Here is a 23,090-nt window from a genome sequence, read left to right as displayed (position 1 = left end):
ATAATTCACATTAATTAACTAAAATAATCGTTCACATAGTAAAACACATTAGCTGATAAACAGATAGATAAAATTGAATTACAGTATATTTACCAAGTAAGTTTCACTTTCATGGATAATTTCCAGCTAGCAATTGTCTTGGCATTCACTCAGCTGTTTTTCCTGCCTTCATCAGGGTGACCAAGGCCTTCCAGGACCCCCTGGGCCCTTTGGGCAAAAAGGAGATGGTTATCCCGGCCCACCCGTAAGTTTACAGATTTTTCTTTTATGTGAACTGGGAGAAATAAGTGCTATGCCTAAGGGATTATCCTCCATGTCTGACAGGCTAGGAAAGATTTGCTGGTCTAAAAGTCTAAAAAGCCTAAAACTCCTCAACTGTGGAAATGTACTTCAGCACAGAAGAAAATGAAAGCTCCCTCTGAAATAGCACCAAGATCATCCCTGTCCTCCATTTCTCTTGACTACACACTGCAACATATTCCAAGTGGTTTTTTTCCAAAGTATCACTGATGTTTCAATCAGTTCCCTCAAAATCTTCATGTAGGGTCCTGTCTTCTGCCCAACCCCACATAATTTATTCCCAAACAGGAAAATACAATCTAGCTAAGCAGCTGGGTCCAAATATATCCCAGAATCACTACAAAAGCAACTGATGTGCAAAGAGCCAGACCTACTCTTTCCAGAGGCCTTTATTGGTAGATATAACCAATCCCTGCAAAAAAGGATGCAAAGAGAAAAGGTTCCTTCCTCTCCCTTCCCTGCACGTGTGTGCAAGGCTGGCCTCACATACCCAGTCTGCTCATCAGCATGCTCCACCAGCCCTGGCAGTTACCTGCCTGGGCAGCGAGGAAGTCTCTGAAAGATTGCTGGCTACAGTCAGGGAGTTTGGATCACACATACTTGCATTTGCCTATGCTAAAGGCAACAGCAAATCTGCTTGCATTTGCCACAGTGAGGAACAAAAATTAAAAAATATCAACATGGAAACTGGAAATTGATTTATAATACTTTCTGATGCTTTTGTACAACTCGATGAAGAGCTGCTTCTGCAACTGCCTCTCCAAATTAGACTCCTCTACCTTCAAATACATTCAAGCCCCTGCATGACATGCAACAAGCATGCAAATGCTCCTGACACTACTTCTTGCATATCAGAGTAAAATTTAACCAGATGTAGATCACAGTGATCCCATTAAGAGACAAAATGGTCAAAATATTACCATATAAATATTAGCAAATGCATGTAGTAGTAAATCAAATATATATTCTGTCTGTGCATAAAATTTCAGGGCTTGCCAGGCCTCCCTGGGACTCCTGGTGAACAAGGCCCAGATGGAGTTGGACTACCAGGACCTAAGGTACAGACTTTAACTTCTAGAAAAGCAAATGCTTGTGTATAGTCTACTTCACAGACACACAATTCCTACCTATAGGTCATAGTAAGAATATCTATTTAATCCAGCTTTAACTCTCTTCTCAGTATATAAAAGGTAGATCTTTTTTGATTTAGGTTGGTTGGGGTTTTTTTTGTTTGGGCAGTCTGGGAATTGTATTACAGGAATTGTAATTCCTGTGTAACTGTGCATAATTGACTTGAGTATGTTTAGACCACCAGCCACTGTCTATCCCCAATAACTTTCTTGCCCTGCCAGCAATATCCTTGGGTAAGCATTGGACTTCCATAATGCAGTTCAATAGTTCTATTCTCTTTGTCCCATTTGGGTATAACAGATGTTTGGAATTCCAGAGATAAATTAAACTTTGGTATTCACTACTTATTTCTTAAAGTATCAGGTGATCCTTTCAGGGTGATCCTGGTAGTAGAGGACCAATTGGCTCCCCCGGTTCCCCAGGAAAAGGTCTGCCAGGACCAAAAGTAAGATATTTTTAAAATTATGTGTCTCTTTGTATAATTTCTAAAATGGGGGGAAAGTATACTATAAAAATGTGTAATTATGCATAGACATCTGCATGTTTTCTGTCTTCACTGGAAACAACTCATCCAACAAATAAACTTTATTTTGTAGAAAATCAAAAAATTTCTGGTGACTAGCCATAAACAATAGCCTCCTTGTGGTTGCATATGATAAAAGATTATAACCTTGCAGTGAAGGTCAGTGACAAAACATTTAACTCCTGCAGACATTAGATGCAACTGAGTGGCAAAAATTTCTTCAGACCTAGCATTGGCCAGAATTAAGGGCTAGAAAAGCACTTAGTATGTCTCACCTATACTATTGTTACAGCTATAGGCACTACTGTTGAGTTCTCCTGGGATTAATTCCTTTTTTTACTGTATAAATCAAACAATTGTCACATAACCAGTATGAAGACTGATCCCTGCAAAAAGGATTATTTTTGATTATTTTATAACCATGAAAAAGCCCAAAAATAACTGTAACTATAAAAAACAATTTTCACTATGAAATCTCCCAAATTGGAAACTCTCATGCTCCTACCGCTGTTTTAGAAGTCTACTGAATTCAAAAGAACTGGTTTGAATGTAAATATCAAGGAACTCAACAACATCAAATGCAAAGATTATGCAACCTTATAATTAATTACTTGCACACTGTGGCTTATTGGTCCCTGAGATTAATTTCCCATTGGCAGGAAGACGAGGTCCAGAGAAAAGTAGTGGTGAAGCACCTCCTCAGGCAGTATAAGTCCCAAGGAACAGCATGTGCATGGGATCCTTACAAATGAGGAAATTGAGAATTTCATGCAGGGATACTAGAATAGCACTATAGATGTAAAATTAATATGTACTATGCAGGTTTTGATTGCTTCCTGTGAGTAACATGGAACGGGAACATTTTTCCCAGAGTTCTGTTGAAAATTAACCTAGAAATTAGCAACAAATGTTTATTTGCAATGCCACATTAGTATATATAAGTATAGGTCTTACTGTGCAATGGTGGTAAAAGATAAAAAAGTCAATAATAATCTTCTCTCAATTTTTAATTCAGTCCCCAATGTCCCACCAATATCATCCATCTTTCAATGCAGCATAGATCTCTATCAGCAAGGTGATTCATGTTCGCCAAGTATTAAGCAAAGTGACTCCTTTCAAGTATAAACTGAATTATTAAAATCTGGTAAAGGCCAGAAAGAGTCTTTCTCAGCTAGGGCAATCTCATTCCCACTTCTTATAAAAAGACATGTTTGGTAGAGGAAGGATAAGAAATTACATGGTGGTATAACCATTTATTGTGTATTTTTATTACAAATATTCTCTAGGGAAGCATAGGACGCCCAGGGCCACCAGGCTCTCTGGGACCTCCTGGTGAAGGTATTCAAGGAACTAAGGTAAAAAGACACAGTATCTGCAGTATTTAAGCTGTGTTGAGTGGTCAATCTGACCATCACCCTGTTAAGGAGATTGTGCATTGTTTCTAACATGAAGAGGGCCTCAGGCTAGAAAATGAGAAGGATAATGTAAGCGCCTTCAAAGTATGTTCTGTCTACTGCTGCAAACTAGCCCAAGCATGTGTGTGTTAAGGAAGGAAGAATGAACTTTTATCAGTTAAAAAATACCTTTACAAAATTAAAAATACCACTCCCTCAACTCTCATGCCTGCAGAAACAGTCTGAATTACTTCTGTGTACTACCACGCTATCCAGTTGAGAAGAGGCCTCCATCCTGAAATCTGTGTGTACTATTAATTTTTCCTAATATGCACTTTTACTCAAGGCATCAGTCAGATAAGACAGACTCAAAAGATAAAAATAAGAAACGCAGGTGAGAAGGAAAAAAATGGGATGGAAAGAGGGAAAAATTAAAATTACAATCAAATTAGAATTAAATCAAATAATGATCATGTGGGTTTTCAATATTGTGTATCTTTATACTGAAGAAGTATTTGAGAAATATGTTAGCCACTGAATTATCTCAAGTGCCTCAAGATCCTTGTTAAAATGCAGTTTGAAAAACTTTCTCTTTGAACAGTTTAAATTACCGTGTGATGACTGATTACAAAGGGTTAATATCACTACCTGGATTATCATTAGGGGGAACAAGGTATTCAAGGAATGCCAGGACCACGAGGCCCCCCTGGAGATGGGCTTCTGGGAGAGAAGGTATGATATCTAAATCAGGGATAATAGGGAGATAATGCCCTAGATGGAAGCCAACACACTTAAAACGCTCTTTTACAGTCAGTTCTCATTGAAGGTATGTGAATTCTGTGTAAGGGAAGCCCCAGACACTAGAAGATTATATTATTATTAGAGGTTATATTATTATTATTTCATTATTAAAATAAATATTAGATTTAATATCATTCTTTCATCTACCTGCTATGAAAAATTTTGGGACTACATCAGTGTTAAGAAAAAGAGACCGGTGGGTTGGAATCAGTTTTTAGATGTGATCACAATGGCTCAGAAAAGCTGTACAAAGTCCTAAAAATCTACTAAAAATCAAACCAAGAAGCACTAATACATCTGTCTGCTACGCCAAACACCTTTTTTGGGCCAAAAGGTTTCTCAGAGTGATATTCCCATTATTCATTCTCTAGTGTTATTTTTTTACGGCACAGATAATAATTTCCATCATGCAATATCCCATGAAACCCCTCAGTCTACATGTAGCTGTTTGAGATGCTTCACTGTTCAAACCACTTCAGGTATTTTTCCCATAAGAATGCTTAACTAATACTACAAGTTATTAGCAAAATTCACAAAGTACCAATTTATTTAAATGAATTCTAACAAAGATTTCTATCTTACATCACAAACTTAACATGCATTCAACAAATATTACTAGAGAGAAATTTGAAAAGCATAACAAAAACTGACACTTTTTGTCTGCTTACCACCATGGTTTTAAAGGGAGATCGAGGAGCTACAGGTGACAAGGGGAAAAAAGGAGAAAAAGGTGATGTGGGTGACCCTGGTTTATCTGGAGAACCTGTGAGTAACTCAGATTTATCACAGATGTGTTCTTAAACCACTCAAAAACAAAGCCGGGTTGTGTGTTCTTCTTTCTATTTAATTACATATAATCTGAAACACTTAAGAAACTGAAACTATTAAAAACTTTAAAAGCACAAAGAAGACATTCATTTGATTAATACCCCACTTCCCACATGTGGTTTCTTCCTTAAGGCAGTCATCATGGTTTAAACCCAATCAGCAACAAAATTCTATACAGCCACTTCCATGCTGTGCAATATTCCTTTGGTCTGACCAGGTCAGCTGTCCTGGCCATGCTCCCCTAGCTCCTGTGCAGCAGAGCATGGGAATCTGAAAAGCCCTTGACTGTGGGTAAGCATCACGTAGCAACAACCAAAACAATAATGTGTTGTCAGCATGATCCCTACAGTAAATCTAAAACACAGCACTGAACCAGCTACTAAGAAAATGAACTCTATCCCGGCCAAAACCAGGACAGCAGTGAAAGACAACTGACAATGAGTGACCCAGTGGGAGACCTGAGGTCATTCAGTTCCCATAAACCACCTTAGGAGGTTGCAGGTACTACATGCACAAAGCAGTGCATGTTCATCAGAAGCACACTTTTCCTGATTTAACTTCCTGTTGGCCAAATATTATTCTAATAATGGTATTGTTGAAGTTGTATTCTGAATTACAATGTTACTATCTAACTGCCATAGTTTAATTAGCAATCACTGTTACAGGGCAAAACTGGACCAAAGGGAGACCAGGGCCTAACAGTAAGCAAATTCCACTATTTGAATCTCATTACAGCAAGATATAAACAACACTATCAGATGAAATGTAGCCTTTTAATTATTTTGGAAAGAGCTTTTTGATTAGAAGCTATGTCAGTAATAATACAGAAAGAAACCAACTCAAAGATTTCTGACTTTTTCATATCTACTTTATGCTGAAATGGAATTAAAAGTTCCTGGTGACTTTAGGTATTTTTCTGCTATATGTTCTTTTATAGCTACTGTTAGATCACCCAGGTGTGTACTTGCTGCAGGAAGGTTTTTTTGCAAGTATTTTAGAGTCTAAAGAGCAAAGATCTTCAAGGTCTTATTTATATTTCTGCTAAACCTGTACCACACTTGAGTCAAATTCAGTGAAGTATGTCAGTGAGTATAAAATGCTGCTATGGTTTATGATGGAAGCTGAGCAGCAGTAGCAAAATGTTGTATTTGAAAGACTAACTCAATGCCAGATGAGTCCTATCATGCACTTCAAAAAACACAAATGATTGCTCTACTACTGAGAAATGCTTTGTTCACATGCCACAGAAGCTATCATTTTTCTGAACAGATAGCTCTGAAGGCAGCAGTTTTGGGGTTTTCTGTTGATGAAGGCTGGGTAAGAGTGGGCCAGGTACACCAGGGCTGACAACTCCCAATTCCATTCTGTATTGGTGCTCTCGCATATGTCAGCTCACTACAAACAATCTTGCACTTCCTAAGGTTGGGTCTATTTCTCTGCTCCCAGTACATTTAAAAGGGATGTCATATTATTCAGATGCTAAAATAGTTATATCTTTCAGTTTTAATGAGAATGAATTAATCACAATACATTCTTTAAAATAACAGGAGTTGATTGTTTTAGCTAGAGATGTTAACATGTTATCAAGTTATTGGTTCTTGTAAGCATATGAAATAGTTCATTGTAAAATGTAGAACTCATTCCCAAAGACAAGGTTGGAAGTTAAACAGTAAGATTTTCCTAAGTCACTGTAGGACACAAATACTAATTATAAACAAAATCTTTGTTAGTGTCAATACTATACCTCACTTGAAAGAGGCAAGCTGTAATTTTTTTTTTTTTCACATCCAGAGAGAAGATATAATTAAATTAATTAAAGAGATATGTGGTAAGGACTCAGTAAATCTTTATGTTCAGGTTCTGTATTTCCTTCATTACGTTTGCATTCTTCTCTTTTCCAAAAGCATGTCAAATCATGTCATTGTGATCTGGGTTTCTTTTCTTTTTCCTTTGTAGGTTGCAGCGTTAAATGTAAAGAAATTCCTATGGAGCTTGTATTTGTGATTGATAGCTCTGAGAGTGTGGGACCAGAAAATTTTGAGATTATCAAAGACTTTGTAACTGCTTTAGTAGACAGAGTAACTGTAGGCAGAAATGCTACCAGAATTGGCCTTGTGTTGTACAGTTTAGAAGTTCGGCTAGAATTTGGTCTCAACAAGTATCCAACCCGACAGGATGTCAAGCGAGCAGTTAGAAGAATGCAATACATGGGAGAAGGCACTTACACAGGAACTGCTATCCGCAAAGCAACCCAGGAAGGATTTTCTGGTGCTCGAGCAGGGGTGCGGAAAGTAGCTATTGTGCTAACAGATGGCCAAACGGACAAGAGAGAAGCTGTAAAACTGGAGCTTGTTGTTCGAGAGGCTCACGCAGCAAACATCGAAGTGTACGCAATAGGAATTGTAAATACTTCAGATCCAACACAAGCCGAGTTTGTGCATGAGCTAAATCTGATTGCTTCAGACCCAGACAGAGAACACATGTATCTCATTGATGACTTTAACGCCCTCTCAGGTGTGTTCATGGAAGTTTTGTTCTGCCTTGTACCTGATGCTTCTCACAAGGGGGCAGGGTGGGGGAGAAGCAATATCTTTGTGGATATATTTTGATGCTGCAAAGTAATAGGAATCTAGAGATATAGATCCCCTTTGTTTACAGTGCTACATTATGGGGCGACATGCCAATAATTCCCCAGTGGGGGAATGTCACCCAGTCTAGGAAAACAGTTGCTTAAACAAGTTTTGTTAGATGAGTAAGTGCTCTTGCACTGAAAATCTGCTGACTGTAAACCAGAATGAAACCCATTGTTGTAAATGCTACTTGTTCACTTCCCTGGCGAAACAAGTGAAAACCCGTTTTCACTTGGTTATTCATATCTGCAAGATAAGCAGTTATCTTCCCATTACCAACCAGTAGTTGTTACTAAGCTTAGATGAACACCCTTATGTGAGTTCATTGTATTTTCCGCCATGTAGAGGACTTACATACTTACTGCTGGCAAATTTGTGACCAAAAAATCCATACTTCAAAGAGCCTGGAATAATCTTCTCAGATGAGTGTAAACAATCTGAAGGAGTTCTGGATTACATAAGATTACATATTACATATTACATATGTAATTACATATGTAATTACATATCTGGATTACATATTCTGGCATAATAAGTATTTATCCAAATTTTAAAAATACATTGTATGTCTCAGTCTGATAAGTTTTCTGCTTTATTTTTTTAACAGCTCTGGAGTCCAAATTAGTCAATCAATTTTGTGAAGATGAACATGGAGCCTTAGTATACAACCATAACGAAAATGCAAGTATAAGTGGGCAATCCTTCCATTCATTATCTCCAAGTTCTTTACATTACATACTTAAGAAAAACAATGTTAATAGACAGTCACTTTCGGCACAGACACTTGAAGTATCTACAGTAGAAAGTCCTCTGAGTCTTGGCCATCTTCCTCAACCATTAGCTCCGGTATGAAAATTCAGCAGGCTTTAACGAGTGGAAGTTTAAAGTATATCTTTTTCTGTGCCACCTAATGTAATTTGTACCATTTCCCTTAATTTTCTATAGGATAGGTACTTTAACTTGGTATGTTCAGAGCTGGTTGTTCTGGCAATTAACTAATAGCTATAGTTTATTCCTGCTACTGTTACAAGGATTCCTTTGTGTAATACAGTAGTATTTGTGCCACAATGTAAATCATAACAATATTAAAAAGCAGTAACACTGTTATAATTAAGTCTAAGAAGAGTAATTAAACTCAACTGTAGATCATTATTTTAAATCTATTAATAAACTTCTGTAAAGTTCAACTAAAAAAAAATAATATTTATTTCACATTTAGATATGACAACTTTCCTGGTAAACCAATTAGGAGAAGTTAAAATTCTGATTCTTAACACTAAAGTCAGGGTAAATGGAAAGGAAAAACATTACAAAATCTCCAAGTCATGGAGAACTTGTTAATTTTCAAACACTTCACAGTATCTGGAAAGAAAAAAAAAATCAAATGCTTATTTCAGGCCAACATACCTCCTGTAGTCTATGAAGCCTATGAAGAGGAGCAAGATGAAGAAAAACAGCCAACCCTTCTAACAGTAAACACTAGAGGTATTTCTATTGTAATTAATGTCTTAATTTTCATTTTTGGCTGATGAAAAATCAATGTCTCATTCTGTTTTATTTTCACCTGCAGCTGTGTTACCATTGTCATCTAAACAACCACCATCTAATAAAGTGATGACATCATCTCTTTCAACTGCAGGCCCCACACCAAGACCCGGTGGGTTATAGATCATAACTAGTCTTTCATTTTTTGGTCCCTCTTCACCTGGTACTAACTTTTAATAAGGCTTTAAATCAGAGTAATTTTGTTCCATTCTACACAGATTATGTGAGTCCGTGATATAGAAGTCATTTCAGGATTTTATAACAGATCTAGTTGCAGTTCTTGTCTTCCCAAATTCCGGATCCCACCACTCCACTTAAAGCACAAACAAGGTTGTCTATAACCTGAGAGGGAGCTCCTAAGGGGTATCAAAAAGAGAACATAATGCTCACTGAGGGTGGGCCAGTCAGCAGGTGATTCATCAGCCAAGGAGGGGCAACCTACAGAGGTGGGAGGTTTCACTAAAGACAGTGATTTCAGAATTGGACAGAAAGAATGTCTTTCTCTTTCAGAGGAACAATAGAGAAAAACAGTGTTTAGTCATTTTAAGCATAAAAATTAGTGGAGTTCTTAAAGGGTTGATTATTTTTATATTAAATGCCCAGATGTATTTTGCTCATCATTTGGGGGATTTTCAGTTCCAGTAATAATGTATTATGATGGGAGCAGCAAAAGAGCACAATAGAAACATGTTTCCATGTTCCTGGGAACAGTGGCATGACTTATTCGATCTCAGGTACCAGTGCTTTTTTCAGAAAGTGACAAGATATTAGTCACAACATTAAACTTCACAGGAAACTGTTTTCTATCTCATGGTATTATTAAAGTGAGTGAGATTAGATTAGTATGTCACAGTCCTTCTAGTCCATATCTGTTTTGAGTTTTACATTCAAACTTACGTACATAATTACTACCATTTTATTAGATAAGTAGCACAAATATCTTACAAAACAAGACAAGAGTTTTATATTATTCTCAGTGTTTTAATGTCTCTTCTCCCACACCACAAGGAAAACTAATGTACAGCAGATGCAACTAGCTTACAGCTGTCTGGCTTACAATTTCACTTTGCTCACAAGACTGGTAGCATGTAACCAGATTTCAAAAAATATATTTCAAAATTATCATATTCATATTGTTTGCTCTTTTTGTATGTGGAGACATAATACTATTATTTCTGGAATTACTAGTATCATGCCAGTAAAGGAAGAGTTTATTTGACTACTAACATGCACTACTGAGATGCACACTTACCTTGCCTACAATATTTATGTATTAAGAAATAAAAGTGTATCTCGAACTATTGTATAAGATTAGCAGAAAAAAAGTAAAACAAAGTAAGAGTTTTAAAGGTAGAATCTATGTGACTTTTACAAACTGAATGGTTTCTATTCCTCTCTCTCTTTTTTTATTTTAGAAAGTACTGCAGACCCCCGGTGCAAGCTAAGGCTGGAGCAAGGGCCATGCCGTGTTTACACAATCAGATGGTATTATGATCAACAAGCCAATGCTTGTGCTCAGTTTTGGTATGGTGGCTGCGATGGAAATGCAAACCGCTTTCAGTCTGAACAGGAATGTAGACAGGCTTGTGTATTTTTTTCTGGAGGTAGGAATTAGTCTCTACATTAAAAATGATGAGGTTAAAGCTATTTGTTGTTTGGCTTTTTTAATCAAGTATTCAGCATGGTATCTAAAATCAAACTGATAATTTAGAATGAAGTCATACGCCCACTAACTAAAAAAATGTCTACCTATGCAAGCATACTTTAATATTTTTAGCATTTGTTATATGGCATAGAGATTATAACAAAACAGCAAATTGTCAACAGTATCAAGAGTAGAAAAATTCCTTTTTTACTCAGTTATAGTAACACCAGTGTGGCATTTACCATAGCAATTGCCCTTCCTTCACCTAGATCTTTCAATACTACCATTGTACAATCACTAACTAGACTTTATTTTAAACTGCATATATCGTTTGGAAACCAATCCTTAGTCACTATGCAAGTTCTTTTCCTTTTGTGATGGAAATCTGATATTTAGCATGGATTCTGCAATGAAAACTTTACTTCTTTTAAGTGAAACTATTCTCACAAATAGTATTTTACTATTTAAAGCACAAAATATCAACTTCCAAACTACATGCAGAGTACTACTGAATATAGATAAATACAACAAATGCATCAATGTGTGGCCTTTGTGCTCTCTGGGTCACAAGACAGGGAGGTGGTTCAGTTACCCATCTTTCCTAAACACATCACAGGTACATTTTGTCCTTTTTTTTTTTTTCAGCAAGCTCTCCTCAGTTTTTATTAGCTAGCCAAGATCCATGACAATTACAGCTAAAACACATTCACAGATTTCTATGAGTGAATATACTAATAAGTGGCACTACTGTGTTGGGTTAGTTCATGTCTAAAATGATCCTTCCAATGTGTTTCTCTCTGAAAGTCAAATCTAATTTCTAAATGCATTTTAATATTTTCATCTTCCTTAGTTAACTATTTAAACTTATGTTTAAAACATTAAATACAGCAGTTTATTGTCTGCCACTGTGATATTGCTTTTTACATTTAAGTCTGCCTGTATATGTTGCATTTCCTGTTATTTAATAGACTTCAAAGCTTATTTGTAATAAAACATTTCTGTTTTTACTGCCAGGACAGAAAGAGGATAATGGTATTGTTACAGGACTAAAAACTTACCTCAGTTATATTACACTCACTGTGTCATGTGTTTCTGATAACGTAACTGGATTTCTGCCACAGCCATTAACATGGCCAAATATCTCACCTTACGCACTCCTGTACATGAAACACGCTGATCATTTTCAGTTGGATTTGTGTGGTTTTTTTCTTTTTCCCTCCTGAGCAAATGGTAACTTCAAGCATATCAACAAAAAAAGGGAGTCTGTCCTCAACCAAAACACCCTCCACCCTTTCTGCTTCCAGAACGTTCAGCCCCTCTCCTGAGGGGGCCAGGAAGGCCGCGGCACTTCCCACTTTAAATGAAACAAAGGCGCTGCTTTATTTCATCCAGCTTGGGCCAATTTCTGGATGGGTGCAACAGGGTCCGCGCCAACCCAGGGACAAGCTTTAGCGAAAGAACTACCAAACGACAAGACTTTTCCTGATTCTTATTCGGAGTGTTACTGTTTTCTTCATTTGAAAGTGAAAGGGCACCGCAATCAAAATTTGGATACAGTTTCCAAGTTATTCCAAATTAAAAATGACACATGTCATCTATTTTAAAATAAAGCCAGAACCACACACAAACACTCAGCCCCACAAATCCCCAGGGCTCAGGGCCGCACTACCGAGAACGCGACTCCCCCTCAGGTTTTCGGTTCTAGCGCCTCAGCCGAGCCGGGGGAGGAGCCAGGGCGGGCGCGAGTGCGCGCGCGCTCCCCGCGTGCAGCGCCGCAGCCAATCCCGGGCGCCGCGGGAGCGCGAGACACCACCCACCTGCCCCCCCCCCCCAGCCCGTTGCCACGGCGGAGCCGGGACTCGTCGGGGCGGGAGGCGGCCATGAGCGGAGCGCTGGACGTGCTGTGGGAGGACAGGGATGTCCGCTTCGACATTTCCCCGCAGTGAGTGTCCGTGTCCGTGTCCCGACCCGGCCCTACCCTCAGAGCGGCGCTCTCGGGCCCGCCCGGTGCCGATAGGCGGCAGGCTGAGGCCGACCACCGTTATGGGCGCGGTGCATGGCGGGAGCGCCCCGCTGTGGCGGCGGAGGAGGAGCGGCTTCACCTGCGGGGCGGGGCGGGGCGGCAGCGCGCGCCTCGTGGCGTCCACTCGCCGTTTCTAATCTGGAAAAGTAAAACAAAAGGTTGGGCGCGGGAGGACTGAGGAAAGGGTGTATGCTTCTCCCGGCTGAGCTTTTCTAGCACTGAGAAGTACAGGCAAACTGAAGGCGGGTGTCTGCGGGGCGGTGGGGCTCATGGGTACCGGGACCTGGCGCTCCTGCCGTGGAGTTGGCATCCTCCTCCTCAGGGAGCGGGGCGGTGGCTGCGCAGTATTTCACGAAATTCGTGTCTTAATAATACATTTTGTTTCAGTCGTGCTATACCTGAAGAGGTTTGGCCGCTTTTGACAGTACGATTAAAATACAGCAAAAATTCACACTGCATAGGATGTTATGTAATTAAGTGGTTAGATTAGTTATATAAAGCAGAATAACAATATAAACAAATAAATAGCTCCACTCCTTATGACCTGAAAGTACATCAGAGTCAATAAACTCTGTCCCCTAAAAATTACATGAATGCAAGTGGGGTTTTTTTACTTTCTCCTCCAATTTCCACACACTTTGTCCTTCTTTTGGGGTATAGTTTTCATGGTCACACTTGCTATGTAATTATTTGTTTATTTACTATTAAAATTTAGCAATAAAGATACTAATAGTTTTCATCTGTGAGATGCAGTGATAATTTCAGGTATGTAAAGTTGATTTGTATGTAGGTGTGCATGTGTGGATTTTTCATTGAATGATGTACTGAGCAGAAAACAAGAAAGTGAAGCAGGGAAATAAAACCAGCCTTGTTTTTGGAAGATAAATTATTTTTCTTTTTCCTTAGACAAATGAAAATGAGACCTGGAGAGGTCCTTATAGACTGCTTAGAGTCTGTTGAAGATACCAAAGGAAACAATGGAGACAGAGGTAACTGCATACTCAGGGAAATCTTAAACTTTATAGTATTTAACCTGTGTAGTTTCAGAAAAGCCCAGTCAGGTTTCCACTGAACTCAGTATCAGTACTCTGTTGCACAGAAGAGACTGCCTATTGCACAGATCTGCCTCAGAGTGTTTTCTTAAAGTTATAGGGAGGTGATTCTTGTCTCAGAATTTGTTTAGAATTGAGAGCCTTGTAGGAATAATCCATTTATAAACTGTGATGCTGTTCTGCTGTAATCCTCTTTAATGCTCAGTTTGTCCCACCCTGTTTTTAACTGAATCAGTAAGGAATATGTAGTGGGCAGGAGCTGAAGCTGCCAGCATGCTGAGATGACCCTTCCAGGGGTTGGATGTGCTGCTCTACAGGGTAGACAACAGAATAAATTTGCATATGGCAAAGGAGTGAGGTTATTCATGAATACGGCTGCAATAGTTAACTCAGTGCCTTCCCCTTCTCCTCCAAAGAGCAGTTCTGCACTGATTGTGTCTACATTTTTACTATAGGCATCTGGATTGAAATGAATAACTGTTCTTGGTTTGATTTTGAGGAGTGCAGGTATATATTAGAGGTTGCTTCATTTGTTCCTTGTTGGATTTTCTCTGCTAGTATTTTAAGCATTTAAGTGTTTAGTGGTTTAGTAATTTTTCTGGTGGGGTGTCCTGTGCTTTTCTTCTTTTTCCTGTCAAGGGGAAGGAATAATCTGTTGTTTCGAATATTTAATGTAATGGAATTATTTAGATTAAAAATAGCTACACTCTTATCTCCAGGGAGACTGCTTGTGACAAATTTGCGGATCATTTGGCGCTCACTGTCATTGCCCAGAGTCAATCTCTGTAAGTGCTACCTTTTGTTTCTTGTATTCATTTCAGTACAGAATGCTGAAGTATAGCTGTGTTGCTTTGTAAAGTCTCAAATAAACTGTTACTAATGAATCTCTTTATAATACAGGAACTGAGATGATAATTCATAGCAAAATAGTAATAAGTTGAAGAGTACTTCAGACATGGTTTTCATTTGGCCAATGTGGGATTCATCTGTTTTTTTAGAAACAAAAGTTTAAGCATGTGTAGCTTTACTTGTAGCTCTTGTTGCCACCTGTTTATTCACATTGTGCATTTCTATATTTATTCCCCACAAGTACTTGCCTTTCCACTTTTAGTATTGTTAACTCTGAATAAATTTCTCATTTTAACTGTATGAGTTAAAACTTTATGATCAGCTAGAGGTTTGCCTATATTTAACTTAATGTGCTGAAACAGGGGCAGGATGCAGTTACTTTGTACAGAAATTATTTCCAGTGCTCAGTGCTCCCTTCTGTGGAAATATTTATTGGATTGGACCATACTCTGATCAGCCAGAGTTGGTCCTGATTTGAGAACAGCACTTGACCAAAGAACCTCCCAAGATCCTTTCCAGCTTAAATTAGTCTTCAGGGTTGTGATGAGAACCCAGAGCATTAACCACAAAGTGTAATTCTCACAAACAGCATCCAAAGCTGTGCTACAAAGTTCAGTAATATACATTGTAATTTTGACTGTTATTTTTCTAGTTCTCAAAACAATGTTTTTTTCTCCCTTTTAAGCTGTCGGTTACAACTGTGTTATAAATATAACTACAAGAACTGCCAACTCTGTAAGTTCCAACAAATACTTTAAAAATAATTTTAAAAGCTGTAATTAGTTGCTTATACTTCTTGTAATGTATCAACAATAATCTGAAAGTTTACTTGCAACAACAGTAATAGAATAGTAACAAAAGTTTGTTTTTAAAACCGGAGAGATCTCAAATAATAGCCTGAATGGAATTGCATGCAACTGTGAAGCTATTTGTTTAACTTGCCACAAAGAACTAGCAGGAAGATGATGTAGATTTCCTGGGCAACCATATGACAGCAGAACCAAAAATACTATTTCAGGCATCATGTTGCAATTGTAGGGTAGGCAGGCTGCATTAGTTTTACTGTTGATGGAACTGCTAGTTGGTCAAAAAGAAAACTTCAGTCGAAGACAGAAGTAGATTAGTGGCAGAATCAGGATTATACCTCCATATACATGGCTTAAAACAATAACTTAGACAATATCTGAAGATTATTTATTACTTTTACAATCAAGCTACTATATTGCCAAAATGTAAAGTTTCATTTTTTCCTTACAGAAATTGCGAGGGCAGACAGAAGCCCTGTATATACTGACTAAATGTAACAATACTCGCTTTGAGTTCATATTTACCAATATTGTTCCTGGAAGTCCCAGACTCTTCACTTCAGTTATTGCTGTGCACAGGTAGTGTACTTAACTCAAAAATGGGGGATTACAGCTGCTGATAGACACAGTATATGACTGTCCATATTCAACATTCAGGCAATGTTCCCAAAAGAGAGCAATCCCTGGAAATAACGGGGAGAATGATCACAAATTTTAGTAGATAACTGCACATAATGAAGATTAATGTGTATTTATACTAGTTATTGATCACAATTTATACACTTCATGTGTATAAACTATCTGAACAAGTAAGAGTATAAAGGAGCTAATTTTAATATGTATTTTCTAGCTACAATTTCTGTCTGCAATAATTTCCTGTAATTTCAGACCATGTAAAAGAAATGAAGAGTTAAATCCTGGTCAGAACTCTTCATTGAATACAAAGCACTGTAAGCTTCCCACCTGAAGAGAAGTCATCTGAATGAATGTGTACATGATACGTTAGCATGAGTGTTTATTTAAGAGCTATGGAATTCTGGCATGTGTTTTGGATGTTCATGGTTTAACTGGCACTGAAAAATGAAGGATTGTTGATGTCCATGCTATGTTTAGCATGGGACCCAGAGAACTTAGGCTTAGCAATAGAGGCTGGGTGATGACTGCCTTAAAGTAAAGGAAAAAAATAGTATAGACATGAACAATACAGGAGATTGAAAAGTCATTAAAAACTTGTTTTAAGTTTAAAAATAATTTCATTAAGGAAATCTGGAATATACTTAATTATGCTGAAAAAGTTTTAATAGTACTCTCACTTTTGTGCAATGTGGTGACAAGACAAGCTGAAAATATACATTTGATAGCTGTACTAAAACAAAAAGTTAAGATAATAGAAAAATGGAATTATGTATGACCTAATATGTAATTTATATTTTTTGCAGAGCTTATGAAACTTCCAAAATGTATCGTGATCTGAAACTGAGAAGTGCATTGATTCAAAACAAGCAACTGAGATTGTTACCACAAGAACAAATCTATGATAAAGTCAATGGAGTTTGGAATTTATCAAGTGACCAGGTATAGTAAAGAATCAGAATACATTGACTACAGAAAAGTTAAAATGTTTCAGCTTTTATCTAGCAATTATACTGCTATAGTTTTATAACCTCCAAGGAATTACCCTTAATTCTGTTCATCAGCTGATGCATGCAGAGAAACTGATCCTATATATTTGCTACTCTCTACAACAAAATCTCCTTTTAGCAATCTGAAGTCTACATGACCTGGCTAATATGCAAGGAACTAGATATACCATTTCTCTTAAAAATACATATTTATGAGTCTAAAGCTCTGTATTATAGTGAAAGAAAATCATGTATCTGAAGTGCTCTGCTGAATATTTGTGTATTTACATGCAGCTTTGACTAAACAATATTAAGATATATTGTCTTTTGATTAATGAAAATTAAAAGTATTGGAAAGGATTCTGTGTCTTAAAAAAACCCAAAAACTTTAAGATAAAAATAGAAAATATATTTTACAGGGCATTAGTTGCAAGCATTTCCCGGAGCAGTGAAACAAAACAGGAGCTGATATTTCTGTCTGTGCAGTTTTAGTCCAGAATAGAAATATGATCCACTCTGACAAGCTAAAAAGTTCTTTCCTCTACATTCCCTTGGCACACATCTCCTCAATTACCTAAGTTTAACCCACATGCCATTATACTTACGCCTTATGCCAGTTCCAGATCTGTACAGTTAATAACTCTCTCAGATGCTCCTTGTATTCCCATGAGGTTGGCTGGGCTTTGACTTGATCCAGCTTTGCTGCAGTAGTAGGTACTCCCAGCTATGTTCATGACTCTGGTAGATTCTGGTAGCCTTTAAAGATTGGATCCTGCTTCTTTGCAATCAATAGAAACATTTCAGCTGGGGTTGGTAGGGAAGAATCAGGCTTTTAGTGAATAAAATATGAAGCTGTACCTTGCTTATATGTAAATGGATAGGAGTCATCATCACATTTGGAGAAAAAAAAGCTCTGTACTTAAAGCAATTCTAACATTCTGACTTTTCTTTAATAGGGAAATTTGGGAACATTTTTTATTACTAATGTGAGAATAGTTTGGCATGCAAATATGAATGACAGCTTTAATGTCAGCATACCATATCTACAAATTGTAAGTATGTTACAACAATTATTTTCAAAACAACACATGCTCAAGTCTTTGGTTAAAAATCCCAACTTACCAAAATTTAATTTCATATCCCTCATTCAGAGAGGAATTTAGTCTTGCCAGCATCAGCCACAGGGTATATTTTCTTTTCTGTCCAGATTAGTTGGGGGATTTCCTGCGCAGGTACAGGTGTTGAAAATGGTTTGTATTTCAAATTTTTTTAATATTTACTCTGATGCTTCATGCCACCTACATATATTGGGATTAATGATCTGTGAACCTGATGTTCAGAGATTTACTGTTACCCCTGTCACCACTTCTATTAAAACACTTTTCCCTGAGGTTTCAGGGGTTCGGATTTGTAATCGTAAGTGGGAGGGAATGCTGGTAGCCAAGCTTCCAGAGCCATTAATTGTAATTATTACAGTGTAAAAATCCAAACTGAAGCAATGAGATTTTTATCCAGTAATTAGAAAAAATTTAACAGTGTTATACCTCTTTATCATTAGCGTTCAATAAAAATGAGAGACTCAAAGTTTGGCTTGGCACTTGTGATAGAGAGTTCTCAGCAGGTAAGCAGCTTTAACAGCCTTTTTCTATTTATTACATTTTTATTATACATATATATACAATATTTCTCTATAGCAAACTTTTTTATATACAGTATTTCTCTAATTCAAAAAATGTCATGGGTCTGCTTTTAAGTTACATAGAGCATTCCTTCTGTGTGGTCTTCTGAAAACTTTAAAAAAGTTCTCTTTGCACTGCTTCAAGTGTATGTTACTGTCAATATGGCTATTGGAAGTTACGATTTCTCTAAGCAAGGCAACAATAGGCCAGCATGACTAGCTTGTAACTGTCAAATACACTGTCTTCTGACAGGTGCTCTTTGGGATCTAATTAATTCTCTACTTAATTAAGAACACTCTTTAAAATCTTTTCCATTATTTCTGTTTATCTGAAAGCTTCTTTAATAACAACATCAAGACCTAACAGACTCAAGACTTGCTGAGTGGCTGGAAATAAATCATTAATAACATCTTTGAATTTGTCCCACCCTTGTTTGCGTATGGTTTTCTGTATAAGGAGTTTGTTCCCCTTTTATATAATGGGCTAACAGTTAAAAGCTTATCTACCTCATAGAGAAGCACTGTTGTTGTTTTTATTTCAGCCATGATTAAAGTTTTCTCAGCAAGCTGAAAATTGCTATCATTATACTAGAAATCACTATCAAGGAGAAAAAATTGTTTAAAAAGTAAGACTAATAAATAAATGTTGTCTTTTTTTCTCTCCTATATAGAGTGGAGGATATGTACTTGGTTTTAAAATAGATCCTGTAGAGAAACTACAGGAGGCAGTGAAAGAGATTAATTCACTTCACAAAGTGTATTCAGCTAATCCTATATTTGGAGTGGATTATGAAATGGAAGAAAAGGTACTCTTTATTTTAAATTAGACACAATAATGTGTTAACAATAATAAAAATATATTAAACATATTAGATATGTGAATTTACTTACTACAGTGTTATAATTTGCAGCCTCAATCCCTTGAAGACCTAACAGTGGAGCAGGTTCCAGATGACGTGGAAATAGAAGCTGATGAACATACAGATGCTTTTGTGGTAAGCAGTTCCACAAAAAAACAGAAAAATAGACTCATTCTTGTTTGGTTATTCAGATTTAAGCAATGTACAGCTGTAATCCTCTATTTAAGATAAGCTGCAACTGTTCTTTCTATATTTAAAATACATCTACATGCCTTTTATTAAACATCCTGATTATTACAGGAATTTATTCTGTGTATGAATTTTTAATTTAAGAACAAACTATTACTTTTAAAAGAATAGTTTTACATAGTTTCTCAACCCATTAAAATCGGGAATAGCTTGAAAATCAGCAGTACAACATAATCAGACATATTATATTAAAACAATAGTTTGTCTTCTCTTAAAGCAGATTAATAGATGGTGATAGCTATATGCTCAATATTCATCTAAGATTCAAACTTGGAAGCTTTTTAGAAAGGCAGCAATAATTTGGTATTACTATGTCTCCCAGAATTAGTGTGCAACCCAGTAACACCTGGTTCCATGACTGACTGCAAGGCTAGATGGCATGTGTTATCCCTAAGAGTTTGAGCCTTAATTTCCACCCATACATAATAGGGAAGGTGGTATTTCTTTCCCACATCTCTATTTACTGAGTTTTTCTTTCACTCTGTGTTCTTTTCTTAGATTGAATATGCTGTAAACTGAATTTTGGTATTACACACTTTATGCTGGTTTTTGATGTTGAATAGGAAAAGCTGCTTGCACATGAGGCAAAAAAAATACCAGGATGCTGTCAGTTTGTCTTCATATTAACATTCCCTATAAAATGTTTGTCAGTGTAACAAATGTAATACAAAAATGTTGCCATTTAAAAAATCTTTATTATTATAGAAAATTCAAAGGTTGATTCTTAATGAAAAATACCATAGTCCAGTAGTATCTAATCCATAATCCAAAACAGAAACTCCTGTTAGAACCTTTTTGTAAATTATTTTAACGTAGAAGTAAAACCCATATAAACTGGATTCTTATAGAAGACCTACCCAATACAGTTTTGACCCCAAGGAATTATTAGCAGATGTGGTTTTTAGACTTCTTTTTTCAACGTTCTTTTTTGTTTTCCTTTGCAGGCTTACTTTGCTGATGAAAACAAGGTAAGGAGATACTTTTTCATACTACCAAATTAATAATATAAATAATTGATAAAATAGTTGATCAAATGGGATAATGAAATTAAAAAGTGCCTTCTGCTTTATTTTATTTTCTCTTCTGCATCATGTATTCAAAAAGCAACATGATCGGGAGCCTGTTTTTTCAGAAGAACTGGGGCTTGCAATAGAGAAGCTGAAGGATGGATTCACACTCCAGGGACTCTGGGAAGTAATGACCTAATTCGGATTGGTACATGTTTGTATCCTAAGCAGGGAAAAACTCTCCGCTCTTGTTGGATTTCGATCTGTAGAAGATAATTTAGAAAGATCGGAGTAGCAGAGAAAGAACACGCCAACGCTAAAGAGCTGGCAAATATTATATGATAAGCCCTCAGGCTATGTCATAAAAGAAAGATTATTCAGAAACCTTGTAGCTTTAGAGCTGTGCCATTGTGGTGGTGCGTGTGGAAGCAGTGGCCGGAGAGCCACTGGGAGAAGGACGGGGCGGGGCTCTGCGTCCTGCCGGCTCTCTCTGCCTGTCACACGGGCAGCACCTGGCACTCCCTCCACTTGACACACTTGTAACCTCCGCTGTTCTCAGGGCTGTCCTTTCTCCCTCCCCTGACAACACGAATTCGGCCATGGTGTTTCAGGCACCATTTTATGGCAGGCAGCCACCTTTTTTTTTTTTTTTTTATAACTTTATGGCTTCTGTGTTTATGTATTGCCCTTGGGCTGCCAGGACCAGGCACTGCTTGCCATTTTACACAGCACTATGTCAGAAAAGGAAGCTTCCTCTTTTTCTGCACATGGAGACCACTGTCTGAGGCAAGGCAGTGTGAGGTATGCAGTTTGATGCTCAATTTCAAGTATTCATATACAGAGTGATGTACTTTCCCATAATGACTATGTTTGAATTAAATTTCCATAACTTGTGTAATGATTTGCAACACAGAAATACCATCATACATAGAACATTTTGTATGTAGGCATATTGGCTGTGTTATTGATAGCTTTAAGAAAAAGCAATTCTGTTCCAAATAATAGCTTTCATATCTCACAATTTTGTTAAATGTTCAGCATGTGTTATTCCAAGTATTTAATTGTAATCCAGATATCCCAATACAGTTGTTTGTTTGTTTGTTTGTTTGTTTTTGCTAGGGCACTTTTTCAAGCAATGATCTAGAAAACAGGGCACATGCAAACAGCTTCTGTGTATGAGTCATTAGACCTTTTATGATGTTATGTGTTACAGAGAAATGAGTCATTTATTGTTTAAAGGAAGACACAGCTGTTACGTTTTCTAATGAGATAAAACCTCTGTGCTGTTTTCTATAAATGGAAAAAGTCAAATGAGCTTTCCTCTCAGCTGTTGTTTCAGCAGCTGACTGTTAAAGTAACTGTGGTGTGAATGTAATACTGGTATTTGTAGGAAATCTTTCAAAGTATATATTTTAATTAAATACTACCTATACTGAAAAGCAGTCATTACTTCAATAAACTTTGATAATATTATATATTGTTGTATATCTTGCATTCAGGTAATTGTATTTTGATCCTGTTTCCATTACATTCAAAGAACATTTTACCATATGGGTCAAGACTTCAATTTGAATTATTTTGGAAAGCAAAACTTTACCTGAAATGACATATATTTTATGTCTAAACAGTAGTGTTTGGTTTAAAACCAAATGGATATTAAGAAGCAGCCCAAAATTTTGAGGTCTTAATATCAGAAGAAATTGTATATGTGATATGGTTATGTATAAAAATAATCTTAGAACAAGGCAGTTGATACAAGTTATGGAATTTGTTAGTATCTTTATGACTGCAGAAATGATCTGTATTAAGCAACTCTGAAAAAGTGAATAGTAGTTAAAACTGACAACTCGATTAATAATAATTCTATTTCAGAATATTTAGTAACAAGTGTCTGTGTAATCTTGCTCATAGCTGTCTCAGTGAGGGTCAGATTCTGCTGTCCTTACTCATGTCAAATAATTTATTAGATTGCACATAATCTTACTGATTCAATGTGGAGAATGATGGCAAAACCTGACCGTAGTGACTAAGAGCAACAGTTGCTTCTTTCAGTCTTTGACAGCTGCAAGAGCAACTCTGTTTTTCCAAACCGTCCATCCCAAATTCCAGCCTCTAAGAGTATGTACCTATATTTAGCTAGTGAGATT

At 37.0% G+C, this 23,090-nt stretch overlaps 2 protein-coding genes across 2 annotated transcripts in view; both read left to right on the top strand.

The window, feature by feature from the left end:
- LOC134047441 (collagen alpha-1(XXVIII) chain-like) overlaps positions 1-10,767 on the top strand; it is a 32,558-nt gene extending 21,791 nt beyond the window's left edge. Inside the window, exons 24-36 of the mRNA XM_062498580.1 lie at positions 176-244; positions 1,290-1,358; positions 1,808-1,876; positions 3,241-3,309; positions 4,012-4,080; positions 4,834-4,914; positions 5,643-5,678; positions 6,769-6,805; positions 6,934-7,491; positions 8,215-8,453; positions 9,005-9,092; positions 9,178-9,264; positions 10,568-10,767. Of these exons, the coding sequence (XP_062354564.1) occupies positions 176-244; positions 1,290-1,358; positions 1,808-1,876; positions 3,241-3,309; positions 4,012-4,080; positions 4,834-4,914; positions 5,643-5,678; positions 6,769-6,805; positions 6,934-7,491; positions 8,215-8,453; positions 9,005-9,092; positions 9,178-9,264; positions 10,568-10,767 (1,671 nt within the window). The remainder of the gene's footprint in view (positions 1-175; positions 245-1,289; positions 1,359-1,807; positions 1,877-3,240; positions 3,310-4,011; positions 4,081-4,833; positions 4,915-5,642; positions 5,679-6,768; positions 6,806-6,933; positions 7,492-8,214; positions 8,454-9,004; positions 9,093-9,177; positions 9,265-10,567) is intronic.
- A 1,757-nt stretch (positions 10,768-12,524) lies between these two features.
- On the top strand, positions 12,525-22,423 carry BBS5 (Bardet-Biedl syndrome 5). The gene is made up of 12 exons (XM_062498351.1): positions 12,525-12,739; positions 13,727-13,809; positions 14,592-14,657; positions 15,407-15,456; positions 15,979-16,106; positions 16,967-17,102; positions 18,106-18,201; positions 18,708-18,770; positions 19,499-19,633; positions 19,739-19,822; positions 20,881-20,904; positions 21,041-22,423. Exons 1-12 carry the CDS (start codon positions 12,678-12,680, stop codon positions 21,140-21,142), a joined length of 1,029 nt encoding a protein of 342 aa, XP_062354335.1. The 5' UTR covers positions 12,525-12,677; the 3' UTR covers positions 21,143-22,423.
- The last annotated feature ends 667 nt before the right edge of the window (positions 22,424-23,090 follow it).

Source organism: Cinclus cinclus, chromosome 9, assembly GCF_963662255.1.
Source record: "Cinclus cinclus chromosome 9, bCinCin1.1, whole genome shotgun sequence".
Lineage (NCBI taxonomy): Eukaryota > Metazoa > Chordata > Aves > Passeriformes > Cinclidae > Cinclus > Cinclus cinclus.
Note: the sequence above shows the minus strand (reverse complement) of the source record. Positions and strands in the feature narration are given on the sequence as shown.

Coding starts and splice junctions, on each gene's coding strand:
- BBS5 (XM_062498351.1), top strand. CDS start 12,678: ATGAGCGGAGCGCTGGACGTGCTGTGGGAGGACAGGGATGTCCGCTTC. Junction 12,740..13,726: donor CGCTTCGACATTTCCCCGCA/GTGAGTGTCCGT, acceptor CTTTTTCCTTAG/ACAAATGAAAATGAGACCTG. Junction 19,634..19,738: donor ATTATGAAATGGAAGAAAAG/GTACTCTTTATT, acceptor TATAATTTGCAG/CCTCAATCCCTTGAAGACCT.